Here is a 26117-nt window from a genome sequence, read left to right on the forward strand (position 1 = left end):
GGGGAGCCGGGGGAGCTGCTGCTGCTGCCGGGTGAGTGCCCGGCGGGTTGGAGGGGGGGCTGCACATCGGAGGTGATCGGTGCTGTACTTGACAGCACCGATCACCACCGATCCCTGTGTTACCGAGCGGCTTAGCCGCCGGTAACACAGGAAACGCTGTGAATGGCTGTTCAGATTTGAACAGCCAATCACAGCGATCGCCGACCGGGGGGGGCACCCCTGCCCCCCCTGGGCGGCGAGGGGGGATGTCTGCTGTCAGGGACAGCAGACATCACCTAACTGTCACTGCGTCTCTAGACGCAGTGACAGTTAGAAGTCATGACGTACATGTACGTCAAATGTCGGGAAGTCCTTCCCGACCATGACGTACATGTACGTCAAATGTCGGGAAGGGGTTAAGCAATGCTTACTGTATTTGGGCATACATGAAATTACAGAATGGCAGAGGACGGCTGTTGGCCTATAGATGTGCTCATACGTCACATGTCACATGTATACCCTTTTCATATCACAATGCCGGGTTGGACCCAGGATCTTGATCCCAGGCCTGATGCTTTCACGTTAAACCCGGGTCTTATAACCCGGGTCGAATTTCTGGGTTGGTCTACCTGAGTTACAAACTTTTGCGCTTTCACAACGCACCTCGACCCGGATTCGACCAGGCAGCAACCCGGCAAAATCTAGGGGTGAGGTGCAGTGTGAAAGGGGTAGTTGTAATAACCCCCATGTGATTCTACTGACCGGCCTTCTCATATTTTCCTAATATGGAGCAAGCACTGTTACTTGTCTGGGTGCAGTGTGTATGGAAAGCTAAACTATGCAGCCTTTCCTTTTGTGTGTCTCCAATAGAGTGAATAAATGGGTAATTGGATTTCCCAAGTAAAAGTAGGAAAGGAATAAATGTTTATAGAGAAAGAAGTAATAGTAAAATATACAATACCCATGTAATGATGTGGTTTTTGCAGCTACAAAGCCACATAATGTCAGAATTTATGGCTAAATATTATATATTCCACAGCAGTTCCTATAGATGTACTGGTAAATTTGCACTAAATATCTTCCAGGTAAGTCAGGGGCTGGGTTTCTATTGGATACTCATAAAGTTACGGTCAATCCAGGACACTGCAGATACAGATCCTTTACAGTAGAGTCAGACCTTGGCGTAGTTCATTTGTCCAACAAATGTGATTGTGAAATTCCCGAGTCCAAAAACATCAGAGACAGCAAGTCCTTTTAGTCCATCAATATTTTAGTTGTTAAGCACAACAGACACATAGTAAATATTGGGGCACAGAGAGCAGTGGGGCAGCTAGCCGTAGCATCTCTGGAAGCCAACACCTGGCGACCCTTAAGAGGCTGAGGTGGTCGGAAATTGTCTGTCATCTTCAGAAGAACGTCTCCTTGAGCAGTGAAATGAGCGGTGTCCGTCAGGATGCGATGCTGCAAAGGAATAACAATATGTATTATCTGGGGTGGACTCTTGTAGCTGATATTGAATAGAGGATACTATAATAGAGCTTCCGGTAATCCATACAACTACTGGTAGCCTTATTTCCTGCAGGCACACTTACATGATAATTATTACATATACTATGTGGTGTTTTATGACTGGAAATTAAAATAAAAGAAAATTCTCCGTATTATCGTACATTGCACACTGTGGATAGCATGAACATATTGGCCTAATTAGATATTTTCATTAAATAATAAATGGTTTGAGAGATATAGGGCCTGATTAAGGGCCTGTTCGTACACTCGCAGCCTAGCAATCAGGTCAGTGCCGCCCTGCCGAACAGGGCATGTGTATGAGATCCTATACCCTCACAAATAAGTAAGTATCTGTCACCTCCTCCTTATCTCAACATTATCTAAAATCTGTAATCTCTCTCTCGTTCTCTCTCTACTGGTATCTTTCCTTCTCTGTTGAAATGTGCACTTATTACTCCTATTCTTTAAAAACACAATTCTGACCCAAGCTCTCTCTCATCCTATCTCTCAGCTCTCATGCCTCTCTAAGTTACTTGAGAGACTTGCCTACACTCTCCTCACACACTTTCTTAACTCGCACAATTTATTGGACCTACTTCAGCAGGCTTTCATTCCTAACACCACAGAGACAGCACTGACTAAAGTGGTGAATGATCTGGTAACTGCTATGTCTAAAGGCCATTACTCACTACTCATTCTTCTAGATACCTCCACTGGTTTTGACACGGTTGACCACACACTTCAAATATATATATATACCTTTGCATACGCAACTCCTGTACGGGGTTGCTCTTTGGAAGGCACCGGAGACAGTATTGGTCTGAGAGGAGTGCTGCCTTCCCCTGTATCATATATATATATATATATATATATATATATATATACACTACAATCCCTAGGTGTTAAAGACAAAGCCCTTTCTTGGTTCTCATCCTAACTATTTACGCGCTCCTTTAGTGGTCGGTTCTCTGATTTCACCTCCTCTTCGCTACCTCTATCAGTTGGAGTACCTCAGGGCTCAGTCTTAGGTCCTCTGCTTTTCTAAATCTATACCTCACCTCTTGGCAAACTAATCAGCTCTTTTGGATTTCAGTATCATCTGTATGCGGATGATACTCAGCTCTACCTATCCTCCCCGGACCTGCCCCCATCTGTATTGGGCTGTGTCTCTGAATGCCTTTTGACTGTTTCATCTTGGATGTCATCTACCACCTCAAACTGAATATTTCAAAAACAGAATTAATTATTTTTCCACTAATAAGTAGTAGTTACCAACTTGATATCTTTATTGCTGTTGAGAATATGACAATGACTCCTACCACTCAAGCTCGCTGCCTAGGTGTCATCCTGGACTCTGAACTTTCCTTTGTTCCCCACATTCAATCTGTCTCGAAATCATGCCACATGCACCTAAAAACATATTCAAAATTCTCCCTTACCGTACACAAGACACTGCTAAAAACTCTAATCAATGCTCTCATCTCATGCATTGATTATTGCAATAGTCTCCTTATTGGCCTTCCCAATACAGACTCTCACCACTACAGTCCATCATGAATGCAGCTGCATGCGCAAACACCCCCCACCATCGGACAAGGGGACGAATTTTGACCCGAATGAACAGGACTGAATCTGGCCCCATAATTTACTTTGCAGGTGTGTTGTGCCCTTTTTAATTGTATACACACCAACCCAAAAAATGTTTACGCATCTGATCAATATTAGCTAAGTAAATAGCACACACAGCTTTAGACATAAATTGACACTGAGTGGAACTAGAAAACAGGGTACTCTTTACCTAGAAGGGCGCCCATCGTGGCCATCTCGGGCATTGAATGCACTAAAAAATCGGGTGCGATGCGACCGACGCGATGCCTGCGATTTCCCATAGGGAACAATGTTAAATGTCTCAATTGACCCGATTTTCCTGTTCAATGCCTCAATTGACCCGATTTTTCCATAGGAAACAATGTTAAATGGGCCACAGAGGCCAAATAGGCACCCTGAAGTGTGAAATGGCCACCCCAATTGTTAACGCCACCCCACGATCAACGTCAACCCGAAGCGTGGCGAGGTATCCGCGTCCCCTCGCGGGCTTCACAGCTGTCCGCGTCCCCTCGCGGGGCTCGCTGCGCTAGCCACGCTTCGGGCTCAGTGGCTCGCTGCGCTCGCCACACTATTCTATTCTCAACTCCACGCCGACGTGGATAGTGGGGGTATGAAAAGGTCGTAGGACGCGTACCGCCGCCCCTCGCGGGCTCGCTGCGCTCGCCACGCTTCGGGTTCACGTTGATCGTGGGGTGGCGTTACCAATTGTGGGGGCCATTTCACACTTCAGGGTGCCTATTTGGCCTCTGTGGGCCATTTAACATTGTTTCCTATGGAAAAATCGGGTCAATTGAGGCATTGAACAGGAAAATCGGGTCAATTGAGACATTTAACATTGTTCCCTATGGGAAATCGCGGGCATCGCGTCGGTCGCATTGCACCCGATTTTTTAGTGCATTCAATGCCCGCGATGCCCGCAATTTTTTACTAACGATGCCCACGATCAAAATCGTGGGCGCCGTTCTAAGTAAAGAGTACCGAAAACAGTTATTCGCAATGCTGTAATATCATTTGTTCAGTGAACTTTACAGCTAATACAACTCACAAATGGCTGTTAGCCCTGTGTGTAATGGTGTTACCTGTGCATGACTAATAGTGACTGGCTGCTCAAACACTGTCCAGATCACAGCCTCCGAGCAGTCAGGGGTTGTGAGGGAGCCCTGGTAACGATAATACTGAGACAACTTGTCATGGGGTGGGAGGAGCTTTTCCAGAGGAAATGCTGACATCAGCTCTATATAATCTCCTGTAAAAAGAAAAAAAAAAGAAAGAGATATAATTAGATTACAGATAGAACTAAGGAAACAATCTATTACGGGAACATAATATATTAGTGCTCATTAGGGCAGGATACAGTTTACTGCTCAGCAATATTTGTATTTTTTCTTATGATGCAGAGGGCAATGATGTGCTGTAACAATCAGAAGTCCATTATGACCCCCTTTTGGGTCTCCTCCAGGATTGTCTACTTTTAAAGTCTCCTCTCCAGGAGAAGCCCGGAGAGGAGACTGTCAGCAGCACTTCGGGGGCGGGGCCTGATGTAGACGTCATCAAGCACTTCGGGGGCGGGGCCTGATGTAGACATCATCAAGCACTTTGGGGGGACATGGGTTAAATGCATCATTACCCTCCCTCCATAGGCGAATCTAGGGGGTGGTCCGGGGGTGCACAGGACCACCCATTAGCCCATTTTGTAGATGAGGACCAGGGCTTTCCAACAAGCCCAGCCCCATGTCTCTAGCCCCCTGGGAACCGGAGATACGGCCAGGCAAAACTGGAATGTTTTCCCTATAGGATAACATGGGACCCGCTAATTCCGACCCCCACCCAGTTCAACGGCTGCCATTTCCCCCTTCGGCAGCACTGAAGCTGGAGGTTGATCTCAGTCGAACCCAAATCGCTGGGCCTTCAATCTGATACCAGGCTAGATCCATGTAGGTTAATTGGTTCCAGGGATATTGAGGTTAAACCATTTTTTTTTCATTTCTTAAATGTAATTTCATGACTGTTTATGTTCTTTGAGGGCAGATTTCTCTGGAACCAAACAGCCTAGTTTCACGGGACCAAAAGCATTTGAAGCCAACTCAAAAGTTTTTCAATATGATGCTGGTCTCATGTAAATGGTTCAGTTGGTTCCGAAGATATAGCTGGTTGGTTAAAGGGGGGTAGGGAGAGGGGAGTGGTTGTCTCTCCTCCTCACACCAGAAAATGCAGGGACTAGGCTGGTGTATAAGGGGTCAGCCTGGGAATGTCCCTGCATGATCCTGGGACCATATTCCCGGGTAAATCCCTGCATTTTCTGTGAAAGGGGTATTATTTCAAACAGCCGTGACCTGCAGTGCTCTGAATACAGCCGGGCAGCCCCCTGCTCTCTGCCCAGCTGTCAATGACTGTCACCCCTGCAGCTTCCGCTCCAATTCTTCTCCCCGCTTTCACCTCAGCCCGCCCCCCCCCCCCCCTTAATCATGTGGTGCCGGCGACCGGCGTGCTCCCCCGACGTCATGCACAACAACAGCACGCACAATATTTCAAATGTCCACTCGGCTAGAGGGGGCACCAGGAGGGGAGTGGGAGCGTGCTCTCCTCTCCCCATAGAAGCAGCTGCACCACTCTCCATCTCTCCCTGCAGCAGCAGCGAAGGCTCATATAAAAATTTACAGTAAGTGGCACATTTGGGGGCATTGCTTAAGGGATGCTACAAGTGGCGGTATGTGGGGGCATTACGCATAATGTGTGGCTTAATGTGTAAGGGGCATTACGGTGTGCAGCATCATGTGTAAGCGGCATTATGTGTGCAGCATCATGTGTAAGGGGCATTATGTGTGCAGCATCATGTGTAATGGGTACTATGGTGTGCGCGGCATCATGTGTAATGGGTACTATGGTGTGCGGCATTATGTGTAATGGGTACTATGGTGTGCGGCATCATGTGTAATGGGTACTATGGTGCCATCAAGCAAGCATCCCCTAGCAATGAGCACGGAGGTAAGCAGCACTTATGTGGCAAATATGTAATGGGCAATTACAGTTTGTTATATAGTATGTAATGGGCATCATGATGTGTGGCACAATGTGTAATGGGCATTATGGTGTGTGGCCTTATGTGTAATTGGCATTACAGCGTGTGGCTTTATGTGTAATGGGTATTACGGAGTTTGCTAAAATGTGTAATGGGCATTACTGTGTATGGTCTAACGTGTAATACCACACCCCTTTTTGTGATACCACGCCTCCTTCCCACGAGGCCACGCCCCTTTTTGACGCGCGGCTACGCCGCGCTAAGGTCCGCCTTCTATTATGTCTAGATCTGGGACCACCCATTACCATAATTCTAGATTCGCCTATGCCTCCCTCCCCCCCAAAAAAAGAATGTGAATGTTCTTATGCGGTGATTTGCTACTAATCAGACTTGATGAACGCAATCAATAAAATGTGCTTAAAAATATTATAGTGACAATTATTTTTTTTATTAACTTTCGTAAATACTGACCTTCCAGTGACACATTTTTCATAGCAGAAACCAACGTGTTATAACTGGGGTTCTCATTGTCTCCTACCTAAACACAAAGCAGTATTATACACAGTCCATAGAAACAATTATACTTGCACATACATCTTGGACATATATATCTTACTGTGATCAGGATGCCTAGTACAGCCAAACCTTGGGAGTCCTTCTTGGCTTCAGCGATGCTGTTGTATTTGGCATTCATGTGAACAATATGAAGCTGAGGGCAGACAAACAGTTTCTTAATTGACACCTTTTTTTTTTTACCAAATCCCATTGCCTGACATTACTGACAAAAAGCACAGAACTGTGCAAAACCATGCTGAACTGCAAGTGGGGCTGATGTAACGTGCAGAGATACTTACACTTAGGTGGGTTCGATTTTCTGTACTTGTTTCCTAGCACGGCCACACCGATTTGCATCGGGGTGGTCGTGTCGGAAAAATTGCGTCGGTCGCAACGCATGCGATGCGACCGACCCGATGTTTACATTGAATCAAATGTGAATAGGGTCCCTGGGACCCTATTTTACATTGGATTTAATGTAAAATATTCCCCAGACCCCCAATTTTACCCCCTCAACGCCACCCCACGATTGACCCCAACCCGAAGCGTGGCGAGCGCAGCGAGCCCGCGAGGGGCAGCGGTGCGCATCCTCCGACCTTTTCATACCCCTACTATCCACGTCTGCGTGGAGTTGAGAATATAAAGTGTGGCGAGCGCAGATAGCCACCGAGCCCGAAGCGTGGCGAGCGGACGCGTATAACTTCACACGTATACGCGTCCCCTCGCGGGGCTCGGTGCACTCGCCACACTTTATATTCTCAACTCCATGCCGACGTGGATAGTAGGGGTATGAAAAGGTCGGAGGACGCGCACTGCCGCCGCTCGCCACGCTTCGGGTTGGCGTCAATCGTGGGGTGACGACGGGGCCATATACAATGTGAAATGGGTCATATTGGCCCATTTCACATTGTTTCCTATGTGAGATGGACTTAATCAAGTCCATCTCATCTTGTGCCATTATAATGGCACAAGATCGACGCGATGCTCCCGATTTCAATGTTAAAAATATTTTAACATTGAAGCCTATGGCAAAATCGCGGGCATCGCGTCGGGGGCCATGTTAATGGCCGCGACCGACGCAATGCCCCCGATTTTGCCTTTGCCGGCAAAATGGACCTGATTTCAAAGGAAATCGGGTCCATCGCGGGCATCGTGTACCTTAACTTTAAGGTACACGATGCCCGTGATTGTGGCCGTTCTAGGAAACAAGTACCCGATTTTCTTCTGTTCTTTTGTTTTATAAGAGACTTGCACTATATTTGAACCACTATTTTGTATCTATATTGATGGTGCTAATTTCCTTTTTCTATTAATATTCTGGAGACATGAACTGTACTAACCAAAATGAGATTACAAATTAGTGGACATCTAACAATCACAGACCGACAGACTAATTGCTGTTTTCCCTACTAACATTCTGGAGATACTAATTAAGCTAACTGCAATTACAGGACATTCAATAACTACAACTATCACTGGACCCATTGTTTCGATTGAATGCACTAACAAGTCCTCTATTAACTGCTGTGAATATTCATTGTATATGTATTTTTATGTGAGAAAATGCTTTAATGTTCTGAATATATCGAAATCATTTTTTTCACCATTTAATAAAAATTTTCTTCATTTCAAGCGCAGTCTCATTTGGTTTTCAATCTAAAAAATGGGTGCAGCATGTGCCGTGGAGGACCTCACTGCACCCATTATAAATCTGCCACTGGGGAGCAGTGACAGTGGGTGTGGGGAGAAGAAAAGAAAGGTATAGGGAGCTGAAATCAGGAATGCCATCAGAAATTGTGGGTCGAGGACTGGCAAAATAGCCAGGGCCCCCATTCCCTTCCTCGAACACCTGGAATGTCTGGTGAGACCTGTGTCTGCAGCACTGGCCGCATCTACTCAATGTCTACATTGATTTAAGGGAAATGTGAATTTGAGTGCCTGCAGTCATCCAGTTTCCACCCCCACTTCGATGGCTGCCCTGGCTGCAATGATTGTTTTAGGGAACAGGGAGTGTGGGTGAGAGGAGCAGTGAGGAAGAGTGTGGGGAAGAGTGGGGCAGATGTTTTAAGCCTGGTGAAGAAATAAAGTGGAGAAAAAGTGGAAGGAGACACACACCAGCCAAGCACAGTTGATTGGCTGGTGTGTTACCTCCTTTGACGTTATCTCTTCACCCGGCTTAATACATCTGCCCCAATGAGGGAGGGTGGGTGTAGAGAGCGGTGAGGAAGAATGGGAGTAGGGAGCAGTGCAGGAGGGTGGGTACCAGCCAATCAGTTCCTAACCCCCATGTTTCAGGCTGCTTGGTCTATGTGCTAAGCTCTGTAGAGAGCTAAAGTATATGGAGATAATGTACCTGCCAATCAGCTCCTAACTCCCATGTTAAAGGTTGTGTTTGAAAAATGAAATGATCTGATCACTCTCAAAAGCTTTGTACATCTCCCCTACATAGGCAGGGGGGGTGTTCTGGTTTCCCAGAAACCCCCTCTTCTTGGCAAGTGCCTTAAAATATGACAACGATAGCACTGGTATATAATATGATCAATAGAGCTGCCACCTCATCATGCGGTGTAGGAGACAGAGCAGAGCTGCTGCACATTCCAAGTGTACCAGCTTCTTCTATCACATTTACTGTATGTATGGATCTGAGCCCTCAAACATCGCAATAGACCAGAGAGCAGCTGCCAGGAGGAAGAGACAGGAGCATTACCAAGAAGTGGGAAATTGTGTGCTTAGAAAGTGCAGTACTGGTTCTATAATGTTTGTGTATTTATCATTTAAATGTTTGAAACAGCCTATACAATAGACCATATGTACTGTTAAATATTAATACTGTATTCCATACAGTATCCAGTGTAAAACTAGACCAATTTTTAGGGCTTTTACCATTCCCGTACTTACTCCAATGTAGAGTGGGAGAATTTGGATTACATTTGGAAACCCCCCTCAAAAAATCCTGCATATGCCACTGCCCTATAATATTTCTGAGTACTATAGACATTGAAGTAAGTCTTTGTCCATAAACACAGACGTTGTCTATTGTTAGTCATATATTGTTTTACTTTCCACATTATAATGTGCCACATCCACAACATATGGTACTTGTTATGCAATTGCAGTACACAGTAAGAACTAAGAAACCCTACATTAGTACAATATAAGCCCATACTGATGGTAAACCATACTGCAGATAAGAAATGCCTGAGCAGAATGGAGACAGGTACCTCTAGTGGGAACTGCTTCCCGTCCACTGTGTGTTCTGATCCATCCTTAGTGGGACTTCCCCAGTGAAAGTGGAATTGTAAAGCCTTGTATGTGTTGGGTAGTCCTGCTCCGCTGATACTAATATCCCCTGAGAGACTCAGCAAAACTGCAGAGAGCAATAGACAGGGGAAAGCAATTGTTAGACACATGGTTGTAGATCATTATGACTAAAGCAGGTTTTAGTACAACAAAGAAATGACAAAATAGCCGCAACTTAAATAGGTTACAATAACTATGTGCGTGATGAAAGACACTGTTTGTGCAGTAACCTGACACTAAGGACCGAATGTAATAGGCTCATATTTGATAGCACCAGTGTGTTTCCCACGATAGAGATTTAAAGTGGCTGTAAAACGAATTACTTTATTATTGGAATTGCGGTGGTACTAGTACATTGGAAAATATTTCATTTAAGCCCAAATGTGTATTGTCTTCTTCTCAAAGAGAAGGATTAAGAACAGCAAACATCTTAGAGAAGGTGCCTCACCTGAGTGTCCATCATTCATAAGCTTCCATCGGCCAGAAGGAGCGTGATCATAGCCCTGGAAAGCGATGTCACTTAAGTGGCTGTCTTTCTTTATATTGGATCTTTCGATGTTAATAGGAGACTGATGTCCACCCCCACAGTTATAATTAATGTCCTTCCAGTGCTCCGGACCTGTCCCAATGAACAAAAGGATAGAGTTGTAAAGTAACCCCACCTTAGCTTTTAGTAGACACACACCCTAATATCTTGAATAGAAACTCTACCTCCTTCTTTTTCATGTCGCCCAGCAATTGAAAATGAAAGAGGATAAAAGAAGTCATGCCCACAATATTCACAGCCATTGTACCCTCATTTCGCGGGTACAAACCAAGAATAATTAACCAAAAACAGGATTAGTGGGTGATCTGCTTACAGATTAAAAAAAACAAAAACAATCCCTTGCTCAAATGAAACTAATATGTACAGTATCTTGGAGCAGTGTCTAACATGGCCACACTATCATATTGGGCACACCCTTCTATGATTGGCGCTTGAGTAAAGGCATCCATAGATTGTCTTAGGGCAGATATTTCCTTACTTAATAGCTAGTAAGGAAGGTACTTGTTTAGTATCACAAATCACATGCAAATCGTATGCAAATCATATGCAAATCGTATGCCATTTATCTGCCGCCGTGAAACTAAACAAGTACCATAAGGAATGTTAGCCGTCTATAGGCTATCAGGTAAAGTCTACATTATTATCCTGTTTTCTATTGAAAAGAAATCGAAAGCTTGGGGTTATTATTGCTCAAATGTCAGACATGTTTGTCAGTCATTACTCACCACATTGTGGGTCCTGAGAGGAATAACACCATTTACCTGTTAAAAATGAACAAATATATCTTAATGCTTAAATGAATAAAGGAATTTATTATTAGATTGAGCATAACATAAAACAAACTAGTAATGTAATGCCTCTTGATTATATGACAAGAAATATAAAAAAAAATAATGTTGGAAAATGACTTATGATTGAAGATAGTAGACTTTGTAGTATTGCTACTGCCGATCACACTAAGCTCATTTAGGTGAGGTTGCTCTTGCTGCAGCTGTTGCTAACTTTTTCTGTATGCAATTCATACTTGCCTAACTGACCCTCTCCATGCGGGAGAAAATGCTCTGTTCCTGTGCTTCCCTGGTAATGTATGATTGCCATCACCTGTGGGGAGCTAGGTAAAGGTGTTTCACCACAGGTGATGGCAAGCATACATTACCAGGGAAGTCCAGGAACAGAGCATTTTCTCCCACATGGAGAGGGTCAGCTAAGCAAGTATGATGCAATTGTGACTATATGCTTATATGGGCAGTAGCAACCTGAGCATAGGTACATCTACTGTGGTTCTATTATTTTCATACAACGGCATGTAATAGCTCATATATCAGAAATATCATTGCATATCTGATCCTGTCACTGAATCTTGAGGGAGTCTGTACATGGGCAGGCTGAGATACTCTCTTCGGACACAATGAGCTCCCAAGTAGCAAGAGAGATTGCCACTGCTAATTTATGCACACCCACAAAACGCTGTCTAAACAGCCATGACACACCTGCATTTACCCAACGTCTCCACTAACACTGCTTTCCTATCACTCGGTGCAACTGCATTCGCTCCACATGTGCACTGCGACACAGATGCATGCAAAGGAAGAAGACATTGACTGATGTGCATTCAGTAGCCACATTGTGACTGCACCTGTACATACCTCCCAATATGACCCATGCCAGGAGGGACAAATTACTCTGCTTCTGGACTTTTTCTCTTAATGCATGAATGCCATCACCTGTGTTGAACAGGTTTACTTATAAGAAAGGTGTTTCTCCACAGGTGATGGCAATCATTAATTAAGAGGAAAGTGCAGGAGCAGAGCATTGTGTCCCTCCTGGAGAGGGTCATGTTGGGAGGTATGCCTGTATGAGCCTCAATCTCACATAGCTGTACAGTGATTGCAGATTGTTACATCCTGTAGCTACTGTATGTCATTTGATGGTTTTGTGACATGCTATAAATCTCCCGGTGTGTATGGTACATACTGTATTTAGTGTATAATATTTTTTTTTAGTACAGTGTACTCCCTTCATTTCCTCAGTTTCAGTCCCCTCTTCCTTGCACTCTGTTCATTTTTATGAAATACATTTTTGTATTAATTATGTTTCAACAGTAATACATTGTTAAATATAGATTTAAAAAATTATTTTAAATGGAAGATGAAGAGATAGGTTGCAATGTGAAATTGGCCATCAGGGAAAGGCAGAGCGTAACAAATAAGGACATGATCTTGGATATAAGTAACATGCTTGGTATTATTGTTGGTGGGAGGAACCTGTGAGGAACTGGTGGTGAGAATGGGGAGGGAATAGCAGTTGCATCAGATTGATTTACGTTGTCCGACAGCAATGAATGGGGTTTTGCCTTAGAAAAAGCCAGTCGAAGTGGCCCGGGGTCTTGTGAATCTGGTGAGGGTGTTATAAAATGTAGCTATATAGCTATGATGAGATGTTTAATAAATACTAATGTTAGTGAACAAAAGTTGGAACAAAGCAAAGTTGATCTAATTTTTGAACTGTAAACGTTTTTACAAATAGCCTCTTTTAATATATTGAATGAGATTTCCCATAGTAACTCCTGCAAAATCCGGCAATCTAGTGTTCACCTCACCGGTCTATCCTGACTTAATAGCATCAGAAATACAAAATAAGTATTGGGTCCATGCCTTTATACAATGCAGCTCTGCATACCCTATACTGGTACATAACCTCTAAAGGGCATTTCAAGCAACTTTTCCTCACCATCAAAGCTCTTACTAGTGCTTCCCCTCATTCATCTCTGACCTCCGCATGTGACCTTCAATGCTTTATTATAGCCTAGCATACCAAACTGCTCTGGTTCCTACCCGCTATCATTCCATCGCCCATATTGTGTCGGTTTTGTTCTCTCACATCCATGACCTTTGTATACTCTTGTTCTTTGTCTATCTAGAATTTGTATGTATACATTATTTATAAGACATCTGTCAGTGATGAAATGTTTCAATGTTGACATTCTGTCATGTGGCCAGTTACTTACCTTATCCTAGAAGCTGTGGAGGCTCCAGCGGAGTCTTCCAGGTTGTCATGTGACCATCACTTCTAGGTCAGTCCTCCGGCATTCCAGTAAGTACAGTAGTTATCTACAATCCCTAGCCCTCCCTGTAGTGCCTAGATCATAATGTGGACATTGTTGTTGTTCACCTTTTGACTACATTCCCTGTCAAGTGCAGAGTTGTAAATTATGATGACTGAACATAAAAATTTGGCCATTGCTATATTGAAGTCTTTCAATAATATTTGAATTTAGCAGTATGACACTAATAGACACATAAAGTACATACATAAAAATGTAATGTATATGTAATGTTTTTAAAGAAAGTTGTTAACATCCAAATAGATACTACTATTCTGTACATATGTAATTGCTAAACGCAATAGGGAGCCCTGACCTTATAAAGATACCTTTATATGAGGACCACAGCTAGCTGCTGTGTGAGTATGGTATCACAGGAACAATAGCATAACTTGGTAAATACCATCTGCTCCTCCACTTGGGTGTCCCCTAAAGAAACATTGATGCACTTGTGCTCTCTCCTCTCAGAGTGAGTAGGGTATGCACCCTCTTATCTCCATCCTTGGAGTCACACCTTTTGATACAGATGTTTTATTTACACCTGTATTATTTCTCTTCATTTCTATATAACCACATTCAACACACAACCATTCATGAGAATTGGATGTTAAAGACCGAAAACGGAGTCCAGTGCAAACCGCCACTGTTTGTTGTTTATGTTTACCTGCTTGGGGATTTCCTGTGGTCTTTGTTCGTAGCGAGGCAGCAGAGACTCTGAGTGCGCCTTGGGATATTGTTCCTTTTAGTTTATTTTGCATATGATACATTGTGTGCAGTCCTTTTGCATTCAATGTATCTCATCAGATCCTATTAGGGTGGAACGGGCTGCGACAAATCTTTGTGGCAGCGAGTAAGATCTGCAGTTGAGATGCGAGGCGCATGGGAGTGCGCCTCTCATCGCACCAAAACCACCTGCGATATGACAGTTTTCATGAGATCCGTGGCAATCGCATGATAACTGGCCATATTGCACCAGCGTATGGGCACCTTTAGTACATCAGCCTCTAAATGGTTTAGCGAATAAAAGTACAGTTAAAGGTAGAATTTTCTTATGTGATACTATTTTGCTGCAAAATACGGAATTAATTTAAAACAACTTTTAGCTTTTGCTGTGAAATGTATTATTGTTTTTGTATATTTTCTTTTATTAAGGTTTCTAGATGTATACAAACTAAGTGGACAGATCACTCCATCACCAGAGCCAAAATACAAAGCAACATTCAATCAAGAGTCCAAAGCAGTACAATGAGAAATGGAGTACACATTGGGGGATATCCAATTAATTGCAAATAAACATTTAGGGATCAAAACTGTATTTCCTAATTTTAAACAATATTTTTTTGGGGGAAGGGGGCTATCTGTTTAAATTGCATGAAAAAAAATACATCTTCTCCCAAAAACACACAGGTTCAGTGAAGTCTGAATGTTTTTGCCAGCCACAGTCCCATTTTCGCTTGAAACAAAGTCTCTGATAAGCTGCAGCTCCCGCGGGCTTATCAGGGCTAATTGGATAGCTCCCGATGAAAATATACTGCAGGTAATTAGATACAGCCCATGGTATACATTATAAAAAAAAAAAAATCAGGAAATAAACAGCAAAAAAATAAGAGAAGCAAGAGGGGATGTAGAAAGGATAAAGAGTGGAGTGATGGAAAGAGGGGAAGGAGAGCGATCAACCACTGGAAAAGGTTTATTATTATTATTATTTATTTTATAAGATGCAACATTGGGTACTTATGTAATATCTGGGCTCCCGTTTTTCTTATGAGACCGCGTCCGCTCGCCACGCTTCGGGCACGGTGGCTTGCTGCGCTCGCCACACTATATCAAATCAACTCCATGCGTAGTTGGATAGTAGGGGTATGAAAAAATGGGGTGCATTTAACATGGGACCCCAGATAATACATAAGTACCCAACATTGTTATTCAGAGCTGTCAATTCAGAGGATAATGATCAGGGGTTAAAGTGAGGGGGAACGGGGTGGAACAGAGTTCCACCACCTCTAATGGTGAGGTGGAACATTTTAACCTCCACATTGGCCCTGCACAGTAATTCTTACAGAAAAGCATTCTAGTTTACAGGGGATGCCAAAAACCCTACCACTGGCCCTGTCTCTGCCTAATGAGGGCAGGGGAGGGGGGTATAGATAAATGAGTTCCCCCACTGCATGACCACTTTAACCCCTTCATGACAGAGCCAGTTTGTGCCTTCATGACAGAGCCCTTTTTTTCAAATCTGACATGTCTCACTTAAGTGGGGATAACTTTTTTTTGCTTTTACTTATCCCAGTGATTTTGAGATTGTTTTCTCGTGACACATTGTACTTCAAGTTAGTGGTAGATTTTCGTCGATACAGTCTGTGTTTTTTTGTGAAAAATACCAAAATATCGTGAAAAAATGGAAAATTTAGCAATTTGCAAAATGTTAAATTTTCTGCTTGTGAGACAAATAATCATACCACTCAAAATAGTTAATAACTAACATAGACCATATGTCTACTTTATGTTTCCATCATTATTTCAACTTCCTTTTAATTTTTTTGGACACTAGGAGGCTTACAATATGAATAGCAAATTCTCAAATTTTCAAGAAAATTTCAAACACTGATTTTTTTAGGGACCAGTTCAGTTCTGATGTGACTTTGAGGGACTTGTATGTGAGACACCCCCATAAATGATACCATTTCAAAAACTGCACCCCTCACAGTATTCAAAACAGCATTTTGGAAGTTTGTTAACCCTTTAGGTGTTTCACAGGAATTAAAACAAAGTGTAGGTGAAATTTCAAAATTTCTTTTTTTTTGCAGAGTTTCAATTTTAATACATTTTTCTAACGAATACAGTAGATTTTACTAGAGAAATGTGACTAAAAATTGATTCCCCCAATTCTTTTGTTTTCAAAAATATCCTATATGTGGCCCTAGTGTGCACGTTGACCAAACCACAGGCTTCATAATAGAAGGAGCACCTACTTGATTTTGGAGCCTCCTTTTTATGAGATTTTTTTTTAGGCACCATGTAGGTTTCTAGGCACCATAAGTGCTAAAAGTTAGGAACCTCCCCCACAAGTCACCCCATTTTGCAATCTACACCCCTCAGGGAATTCATCTAGGGGTATAGTGTACATTTCAAACCCCCAGGGGTTTCACCAATTTTGGTACAACTGGGATGTGAAAATGGAAAATTACATTTTTTTACACAAACATGCAGTTCTGGCTCAAAATTTTTCATTTTCACAAGGAATGAAGGAGACAAAGCACCCCAAAATCTGTGCCCCAATTTCTCCCGAGTACGGCAATGCCTCACATGTGACCAAAAAATACCAGTTGGGTGCATGGCAGGACTTAGAAGGGAAGGAGTGATTTTTGGATTTTGCAGCTCAGATTCTGGTGGAATTTTGGTGGGTGCTATGTCGCATTAGCAAGACCCCCCAAGCACCAAGACAGTGGAACCCCCCCACAAGTGACCCCATTTTGCAAACTACACCCCTCAGGGAATTCATCTAGGGGTATAGTGTACATTTCAAACCCCCAGGGGTTTCACCAATTTTGGTATAACTGGGATGTGAAAATGGAAAATTACATTTTTTTACACAAAAATGTACTTCTGGCTCAAAATTTTTCATTTTCACAAGGAATGAAGGAGACAAAGCACCCCAAAATCTGTGCCCCAATTTCTCCCGAGTACGGCAATGCCTCACATGTGACCAAAAAATACCAGTTGGGTGCATGGCAGGACTCAGAAGGGAAGGAGTGATTTTTGGATTTTGCAGCAAAGATTTTGGTGGAATGAATGGTGGGTGCTATGTTGCATTAGCAAGACTCCCAAAGCACCAATACAGTGGAACCCCCCCACAAGTCACCCCATTTTGCAAAGTACACCCCTCAGGGAATTCATCTAGGGGTATAGTGTACATTTCAAACCCCCAGGGGTTTCACCAATTTTGGTACAACTGGGATGTGAAAATGGAAAATTACATTTTTTTACACAAACATGCAGTTCTGGCTCAAAATTTTTCATTTTCACAAGGAATGAAGGAGACAAAGCACCCCAAAATCTGTGCCCCAATTTCTCCCGAGTACGGCAATGCCTCACATGTGACCAAAAAATACCAGTTGGGTGCATGGCAGGACTCAGAAGGGAAGGAGTGATTTTTGGATTTTGCAGCAAAGATTTTGGTGGAATGAATGGTGGGTGCTATGTTGCATTAGCAAGACTCCCAAAGCACCAATACAGTGGAACCCCCCCACAAGTCACCCCATTTTGCAAAGTACACCCCTCAGGGAATTCATCTAGGGGTATAGTGTACATTTCAAACCCCCAGGGGTTTCACCAATTTTGGTACAACTGGGATGTGAAAATGGAAAATTACATTTTTTTACACAAACATGCAGTTCTGGCTCAAAATTTTTCATTTTCACAAGGAATGAAGGAGACAAAGCACCCCAAAATCTGTGCCCCAATTTCTCCCGAGTACGGCAATGCCTCACATGTGACCAAAAAATACCAGTTGGGTGCATGGCAGGACTCAGAAGGGAAGGAGTGATTTTTGGATTTTGCAGCAAAGATTTTGGTGGAATGAATGGTGGGTGCTATGTTGCATTAGCAAGACTCCCAAAGCACCAATACAGTGGAACCCCCCCACAAGTCACCCCATTTTGCAAAGTACACCCCTCAGGGAATTCATCTAGGGGTATAGTGTACATTTCAAACCCCCAGGGGTTTCACCAATTTTGGTACAACTGGGATGTGAAAATGGAAAATTACATTTTTTTACACAAACATGCAGTTCTGGCTCAAAATTTTTCATTTTCACAAGGAATGAAGGAGACAAAGCACCCCAAAATCTGTGCCCCAATTTCTCCCGAGTACGGCAATGCCTCACATGTGACCAAAAAATACCAGTTGGGTGCATGGCAGGACTTAGAAGGGAAGGAGTGATTTTTGGCTTTTGCAGCAAAGATTTTGGTGGAATGAATGGTGGGTGCTATGTTGCATTAGCAAGACTCCCAAAGCACCAATACAGTGGAACCCCCCCACAAGTCACCCCATTTTGCAAAGTACACCCCTCAGGGAATTCATCTAGGGGTATAGTGTACATTTCAAACCCCCAGGGGTTTCACCAATTTTGGTACAACTGGGATGTGAAAATGGAAAATTACATTTTTTTACACAAACATGCAGTTCTGGCTCAAAATTTTTCATTTTCACAAGGAATGAAGGAGACAAAGCACCCCAAAATCTGTGCCCCAATTTCTCCCGAGTACGGCAATGCCTCACATGTGACCAAAAAATACCAGTTGGGTGCATGGCAGGACTCAGAAGGGAAGGAGTGATTTTTGGATTTTGCAGCAAAGATTTTGGTGGAATGAATGGTGGGTGCTATGTTGCATTAGCAAGACTCCCAAAGCACCAATACAGTGGAACCCCCCCACAAGTCACCCCATTTTGCAAAGTACACCCCTCAGGGAATTCATCTAGGGGTATAGTGTACATTTCAAACCCCCAGGGGTTTCACCAATTTTGGTACAACTGGGATGTGAAAATGGAAAATTACATTTTTTTACACAAACATGCAGTTCTGGCTCAAAATTTTTCATTTTCACAAGGAATGAAGGAGACAAAGCACCCCAAAATCTGTGCCCCAATTTCTCCCGAGTATGGCAATGCCTCACATGTGACCAAAAAATACCAGTTGGGTGCATGGCAGGACTCAGAAGGGAAGGAGTGATTTTTGGATTTGAATGGTGCACAGATTTTGGTGGAATGAATGGTGGGTGCTATGTTGCATTACCAATACAGTGGAACCCCCCCACAAGTGACCCCATTTTGCAAACTACACCCCTCAGGGAATTCATCTAGGGGTATAGTGTACATTTCAAACCCCCAGGGGTTTCATCAATTTTGGTACAACTGGGCAGTGAAAATGAAAAAAATACATTTTTTTACACAAAAATGTACTTCTGGCTCAAAATTTTTCATTTTCACAAGGAATGAAGGAGACAAAGCACCCCAAAATCTGTGCCCCCATTTCTCCCGAGTACGGCAATGCCTCACATGTGACCAAAAAATACCAGTTGGGTGCATGGCAGGACTCAGAAGGGAAGGAGTGATTTTTGGATTTTGCAGCACAGATTTTGGTGGAATGAATGGTGGGTGCTATGTTGCATTACCAATACAGTGGAACCCCCCCACAAGTGACCCCATTTTGCAAACTACACCCCTCAGGGAATTCATCTAGGGGTATAGTGTACATTTCAAACCCCCAGGGGTTTCATCAATTTTGGTACAACTGGGCAGTGAAAATGAAAAAAATACATTTTTTTACACAAAAATGTACTTCTGGCTCAAAATTTTTCATTTTCACAAGGAATGAAGGAGACAAAGCACCCCAAAATCTGTGCCCCCATTTCTCCAGAGTACGGCAATGCCTCACATGTGACCAAAAAATACCAGTTGGGTGCATGGCAGGACTCAGAAGGGAAGGAGTGATTTTTGGTTTTTGCAGCTCAGATTCTGGTGGAATGAATGGTGGGTGCTATGTGGCATTAGCAAGACCCCCGAAGCACGGTGAAATGATGAACCTAATAATCCATAGATGTGTGGTATATTTTGAAACACTCCTTTATACATAGGCCGGGTTTGTCGGGGCAAGTTTCACAGTGGAAAATAGTTTCCTTTCTTATTCCCTTTTTATAGCAAACTTTGCACCTTTTTTGTGTCCTGCCCTTTCTTGCAGTGGAGGGGATTTCGTTGGGAAAATGCTGCCCTGGTACAATACGGGGGCCAGTACTAGAAGTACTGGGGCCCTCTGCCTGCTGATTCCCAAATGTTAGGCTCTTTATGACTTCCTCTTGAAAGTGCATAAATGTCCCCCTCTGGCCGGTAGAACGGAATAGCACGTAAGCGTTATACAGTGCCATCTGGATGATATACACGGCCAGCTTCTTGTACCAGATATTTGTTTTCCGCAGGGCACTGTACGGCTTCAGTACCTGATCTGAAAGATCCACTCCGCCCATGTACTTATTGTAATCTAGGATACAATTTGGTTTTGAGGTGTGGGTACTGGTACCTCGTACAGGGATGGAGGTGGTACTGTCTCCATGAATTGTTGTCAGTATAAGGACATCCCTCTTGTCCTTATATTTGACCAACAACAAATTTTCGGTGCATATTCCCCTGCTTTCACCCCTTCTCATTACTTGGGCAATGTGCGTTTTGGGGAGGCCTCTTTGGTTCTTGCGCACAGTACCGCAAGCTGCTGTACCTCTTGAACCAAGGGCCTTAAACAGGGGGATGCTGGTGTAAAAGTTATCCACATAGAGGTGATAACCCTTATCCAGGAAGGGGTGCATTAAATCCCAGACAATTTTTCCACTAACACCTACGAGGGAGGGGGGGCATTCTGGTGGTTCAATTCTTGAATCCTTCCCTTCATATACCCTAAACTTGTGGGTGTACCCTGTGGTGCTTTCACACAGCTTATACATTTTTATGCCATACCTTGCCCTCTTACTGGGAAGGTACTGGCGGAATTTAACCCTTCCTTTAAAATGTATAAGGGACTCGTCGATACTAATACATTTATCAGGGATGTATAGCTCTGCAAATTTGGCACTGAAATGATCAATGACCGGCCTGACTTTGAATAGCCTGTCAAAGGTGGGATCATCTCTGGGTGGGCACTGTGCATTATCGGTGTAATGTATAAATTTATGGATTGCCTCAAAACGAGCCCGGGGCATGGCCATACGGTGAAATGGGGTGCTGTACAGAACATCTGTACTCCAATATTGCCTAATTTGTGGCTTTTTTACTATGCCCATATGTAACACCAGACCCCAAAACGTCATCATCTCTACTGCATCTACAGGGGTCCACCTAGCAAATGATGACGTGGGGTTTTGAGCAATAAACTGCTGGGCATATAAATTAGTTTGGTCCACCATTAAATTTATAAAATCATCAGAGAAAAATAATTTAAAAATGTCAATTTCTCTGAGACCTGTTGAATCAAATTGGATTCCTGGGATGGCCAAAAACTCAGGAACCTGGGGCTCAAAATTGTCTGGTGGTGGGGTCCATACGAGATCAATTATTGGGGGGGGGTCTCAGCTGCTCTACGGGGGCGTCTTTGAGGGGGTCCCTCATCATCAGAGGAGGAAGAGGAGCTTAAGACAAATCCTTCAAATTCCCCGCTTGCCTCACTGGCTGTGTCAGAGGCAAGCATGGCATATGCCTCCTCCACCGAATACATTCTCCTGGATGACTGGGACGACATTTGGGATGACATTTGGGATGCCATTTATATTTTTGTGTTACTGGTAGTGAAATGTTTCAACACGTGTATAGTGTAGGGGGGGGTACAAACTTTATTTCAACCCGGGGGGTATGTAGTGTGTAGTGTGTATGTATGTAGTGCAGAAAAAAAAAAAGACAAAAATAAAAAAATTGAAGGGTTCAAAAAAAAAAAATGGAAGGGGTTAAAAAAAAATGGAAGGGGTTAAAAAAAAAATGGAAGGGGTTAAAAAAAAAATGGAAGGGGTTAAAAAAAAAAAAAGGTCCTGCGCCAAAAATTGAGCACAGATGTTGGTCAGTAACGTCCGTCACTGAACAGCGCTCAAAGGCAACAGGAATTTGATCCAAAAAAAAAAAAAAATAGATCAACCCTGTGCCGAAAAAGCTGATCAGTGATGTACGTCACTGATCAGCGCACAGTGGCCACAGGACACACACAAAATCACAGTGTGTGTAAAAAAAAAAAATGTAAAAAAGACCCCACAGCACTCACAAAAAATAAAAAAAGGTGATCAGTGATGCGACACTGATTACCAGTGAGGGGCAGCAGGTGCACAACCTTTGGTGGTACTGACAGGTATATATAAAAAAAAAAACCTCTGCACCCCTAAAAAGTTGCTGATCACCTCAGATATAGTGATCAGCACAAAAGGCGGGGGCAGCAGACACAAAATTTAGCACTCTCTATCACTCTCTGTCACTATCTCTCTCTATCTCTCTATCTCTCACTATCTATCACTCTATGACACTGCAGCAGCAGCACTGACAGGTATATCTATATATAAAAAAAAACCTGCGCCCCCAAAAAGTTGCTGATCAGTTAATTTATACTGATCAGCACAAAAGGGGGGGCAGCAGTCAGTTATATAAAAAATATATAGCACAATCTGTCACTATCTCTCTCTCTCTATCTCTCTCTATCTCTCTCTATCTATCTATAGCTCTATCACACTGCAGCAGCACAAAATATAGCACTAGGCCTCTCTATCTCTCTCTATCTCTCTCTATCTCTTTCAGTTATATAAAAAATATATAGCACAATCTGTCACTATCTCTCTCTCTATCTCTCTCTCTCTATCTCTCTCTATCTCTCTCTATCTCTCTATCTATAGCTCTATCACACTGCAGCAGCACAAAATATAGCACTAGGCCTCTCTATCTCTCTCTATCTCTCTCTATCTCTCTCTCTCTAACTCTCTCTCTATCTAATAAATCGCAGCAGCACAAGATGTCACAGGATGTCACAAGATGTCACAAGCATAAGCAATATCAATGATCAGGTAAGTATTTTGGATGGGTTCTGGTCAGTATAGGCGGCAGCTGGGCACGGTGACCGCACTGCACGCTATTCCAGACCGGAATGGCGTCTGCAGTGCAGTCACCGTTAGTTTAAACCCCCCTCCATGGCTGTGATTGGTCCGTCGGTCCGACGAACCAATCACGGCCTTTGGGGGCGGGAGGGGTGAGGTGGGGTGACACCAGTGTCACCCTTACACCCCGCGGTGATTGGTGCTGTACTTTACAGCACCAATCACCTCCGATCCCGTGTCACCGGCGAACGTTATTCGCCGGTGACACAGAAAACGCTGTGAATGGCTGTTCACAATGAACAGCCAATCACAGCGATCGCCGACGGGGGGGCGGCATCGGACATGTCTGCTGTCAGGGACAGCAGACATCGTCCCTCTGTCACTGCGTCTCTAGACGCAGTGACAGTTTTAAGCCATGACGTATATATACGTCAACGGTCGGGAAGTACTTCCCGGCCATGACGTATATATACGTCAAATGTCGTGAAGGGGTTAAGCCCTGATCACAATACAATTAAATAACATACAATGATATGATACAATGATTAAAAAATTGTCATAATTATATACTCCAGAATATTTAGGTGCTAGTTGAGTGTTAATAAAAAAAATTGGTGCTTTTGCACTAGTTTAACATACTATGTAATTAAGCTGCAGATATAAAATATGCCTGTGGTGGCATACAAGATGTAAACATAAAACAAAAAAACAAATGTTCAATGCAATATCTGCGCTAATAATATAGCTGATGTGGATGAATCAAACTCCAATTGTATTATATAATAGTTTATTGCAGATACATAATCATAAAATCGATAAATTTCAGTGTGCACGAGTACAAAACACAAATGCATAAAAAAACAACAACAGGGTGGATCAAGGTGGAAATATTAAAAAATGAATTAGCAGCGATGCATCATATTTGCCAAGTCCGTATATGGACACTTCCCCTTTAAGGCTGTATTCTCCGGTCATTAAGACCATATAAGCAAATCTATCCAGGTTATTAATGTAACACAGACGTCTGCACTCCTATGCAGTATAGATTTGGAGTGTTGGTCCGTCTGGGGGATGTTACCTTTCCCGGGATGGAGCTCCTTACTTGTTAGGCCATTGTTGCTGGCTGTTTGCAAGCACCAACAACAGTTGAGGGGAAACAATAGTGAAACGGCTTCGAGTATCCTGGGGTCTCCCTTAAGCCTTAGAAGTAGCAAATGCTGGGTCACTTTTAATATCCTGAAAAGGTGTCTAAGGGGGTAAGTCTAATAACGGGGTCCAATGCAATAGTATCAGAGTAACTATTTGATGCAGGAGTGAAACAGGTCAGAGTTCCATTGCATTGGACCCCGTTATTGGATTTACTATTAAAATACTAAAGAAAAACTTTAGATGTTGCATCATGTTTATTCAAACTGTACTTTTGTGTGAATTATGGTGTCATGTAGATTGATAAAAAATGTGGCATTTGCAAGAAATTAAAGGATAGTATTAAAAGAATGATGCCCTTAATATTCTGTGTTTGTCCTGGTGATAGTTCCCATTGTAGTTCATATATAATATTTGGAAACGACACTACCTACAGTCTGTGTTTGCCAAGTATTTGCAATTGAAAGTGTGTAGTAACCTATAGAAATATTTATTGCTTTAATCAATCTTGCAAAAGATGCAACACTGAAAAGAAATGTGCTATACTGTATAAGGGTTATTTCACGTATGCACGCTATTGTTAATGACAGTGAAGGTGCATACACACTGTACAATTTTTTTTTACCAATTTCTTTGAAAGACATTTCCCTAGAACCCAGTTTCCTGGACGAAAGATATTGACAACAGGCGAAAGACGAAAAAGATCTATCTACAGTTTATAGTCTCTTTTTAAAAGATATCCAAATTGAGCTGCATGCACAGTTGACGAACAACCTTAATGAACAACTGTTGGGTATGCGCATCATTCGTCGCAAACGCATTGAAAGATATTTTGACCAATTTCATTCAGAATGGCTGAAATGAAAGAAATTGGTCAAAAAAAGTTGATCAAAAAAATTGTACAGTGTGTGATGTAATGGATGATGGAACAACATCTTGTACCGTCCTTCATTACACTACAGCAGGTCAAACTCAATATCTTCTGGTTGGCCATGCTGCACATACGACCCACGGGAGCACACAATCATGGATACACATGCATCCCATGGAATACGCATGTAGCCCAAGGAAGAGCACAAGCACGGACATACATTTGATTCAAAACAATTTGTTTTCTACACAACCATAACCTGGAAACCCTTTTTACCATAAACATTTTGTTATTAATTAGCCTCATGCATATTTTGTAACTATTAATAAACTGTGTATAGTGTGACTGTTAATAAACAAAGCTGTTTTGCTGCAATAGAAAACTTTGCTCTTGTGCATAAACAAAAGCAGCAATGTTATTGGAAAGCGCCTGACGCTTATGACCCTGGTTGTGCCCAGCTTTACATTCATTATTACAAAAAAATAATGGTAGTAACATATTCTCACCTCCTCCAGATGCCTGTATAATTAAGGGAACCGTGATTAAAGTCACACAAAGCTGGAATATATTCATGCTGAAGGTTTGCACTTGAAGACTATACCAGAGTCCCACCACTGGTCCTTACTTCTGGCAGACCTAGCAGGGTGCTCCTAGACCTATGCAGCTCCACAATGATATATATATATAAGGATCATGCTAAAGGTTTTACATTAACTCTTTCCTACCTGTGTGGTGGGCAGAACAGCCAGTGTGACTCCTCCTGTGGTGCTGAGGCAAATCTCTTCCTGCTGCAAAGAGGCTGCTATCAGCATGTCAATGAGTAACAGGTAGTCACTTGCAGTCTGATCGGTTTGTAGGCACTGGTCCAT

The 26117-nt window shown here is 42.9% G+C and overlaps 1 protein-coding gene across 1 annotated transcript; it reads right to left on the reverse strand.

The window, feature by feature from the left end:
- Positions 1 to 400: 400 nt before the first annotated feature.
- Positions 401 to 26117, reverse strand: LOC146007228 (carbonic anhydrase 15-like). Its single transcript, XM_083145589.1, has 9 exons — positions 25974 to 26117; positions 13352 to 13433; positions 11243 to 11278; positions 10419 to 10589; positions 9892 to 10037; positions 6732 to 6824; positions 6587 to 6653; positions 4176 to 4342; positions 401 to 1440 (listed from the first exon to the last, which is right to left on the reverse strand). The coding sequence occupies exons 1-9, from the start codon at positions 26115 to 26117 to the stop codon at positions 1234 to 1236; spliced, it is 1113 nt and encodes a 370-aa protein (XP_083001715.1). The 3' UTR covers positions 401 to 1233.

Source organism: Crinia signifera, chromosome 1 (assembly GCF_055691185.1).
Source record: "Crinia signifera chromosome 1, ASM5569118v1, whole genome shotgun sequence".
Classification (NCBI taxonomy): domain Eukaryota; kingdom Metazoa; phylum Chordata; class Amphibia; order Anura; family Myobatrachidae; genus Crinia; species Crinia signifera.

Excerpts from the sequence above, each read along its gene's own strand:
- LOC146007228 (XM_083145589.1), bottom strand. The coding sequence starts at position 26,117 with ATGGACCAGTGCCTACAAACCGATCAGACTGCAAGTGACTACCTGTTA. Across the intron at positions 10,038-10,418 it reads TATGAATGATGGACACTCAG|TTTTGCTGAGTCTCTCAGGG; the intron begins GTGAGGCACCTT and ends TGCTCTCTGCAG. Across the intron at positions 4,343-6,586 it reads GAAAAATGTGTCACTGGAAG|GAGATTATATAGAGCTGATG; the intron begins GTCAGTATTTAC and ends TTCTTTTTACAG.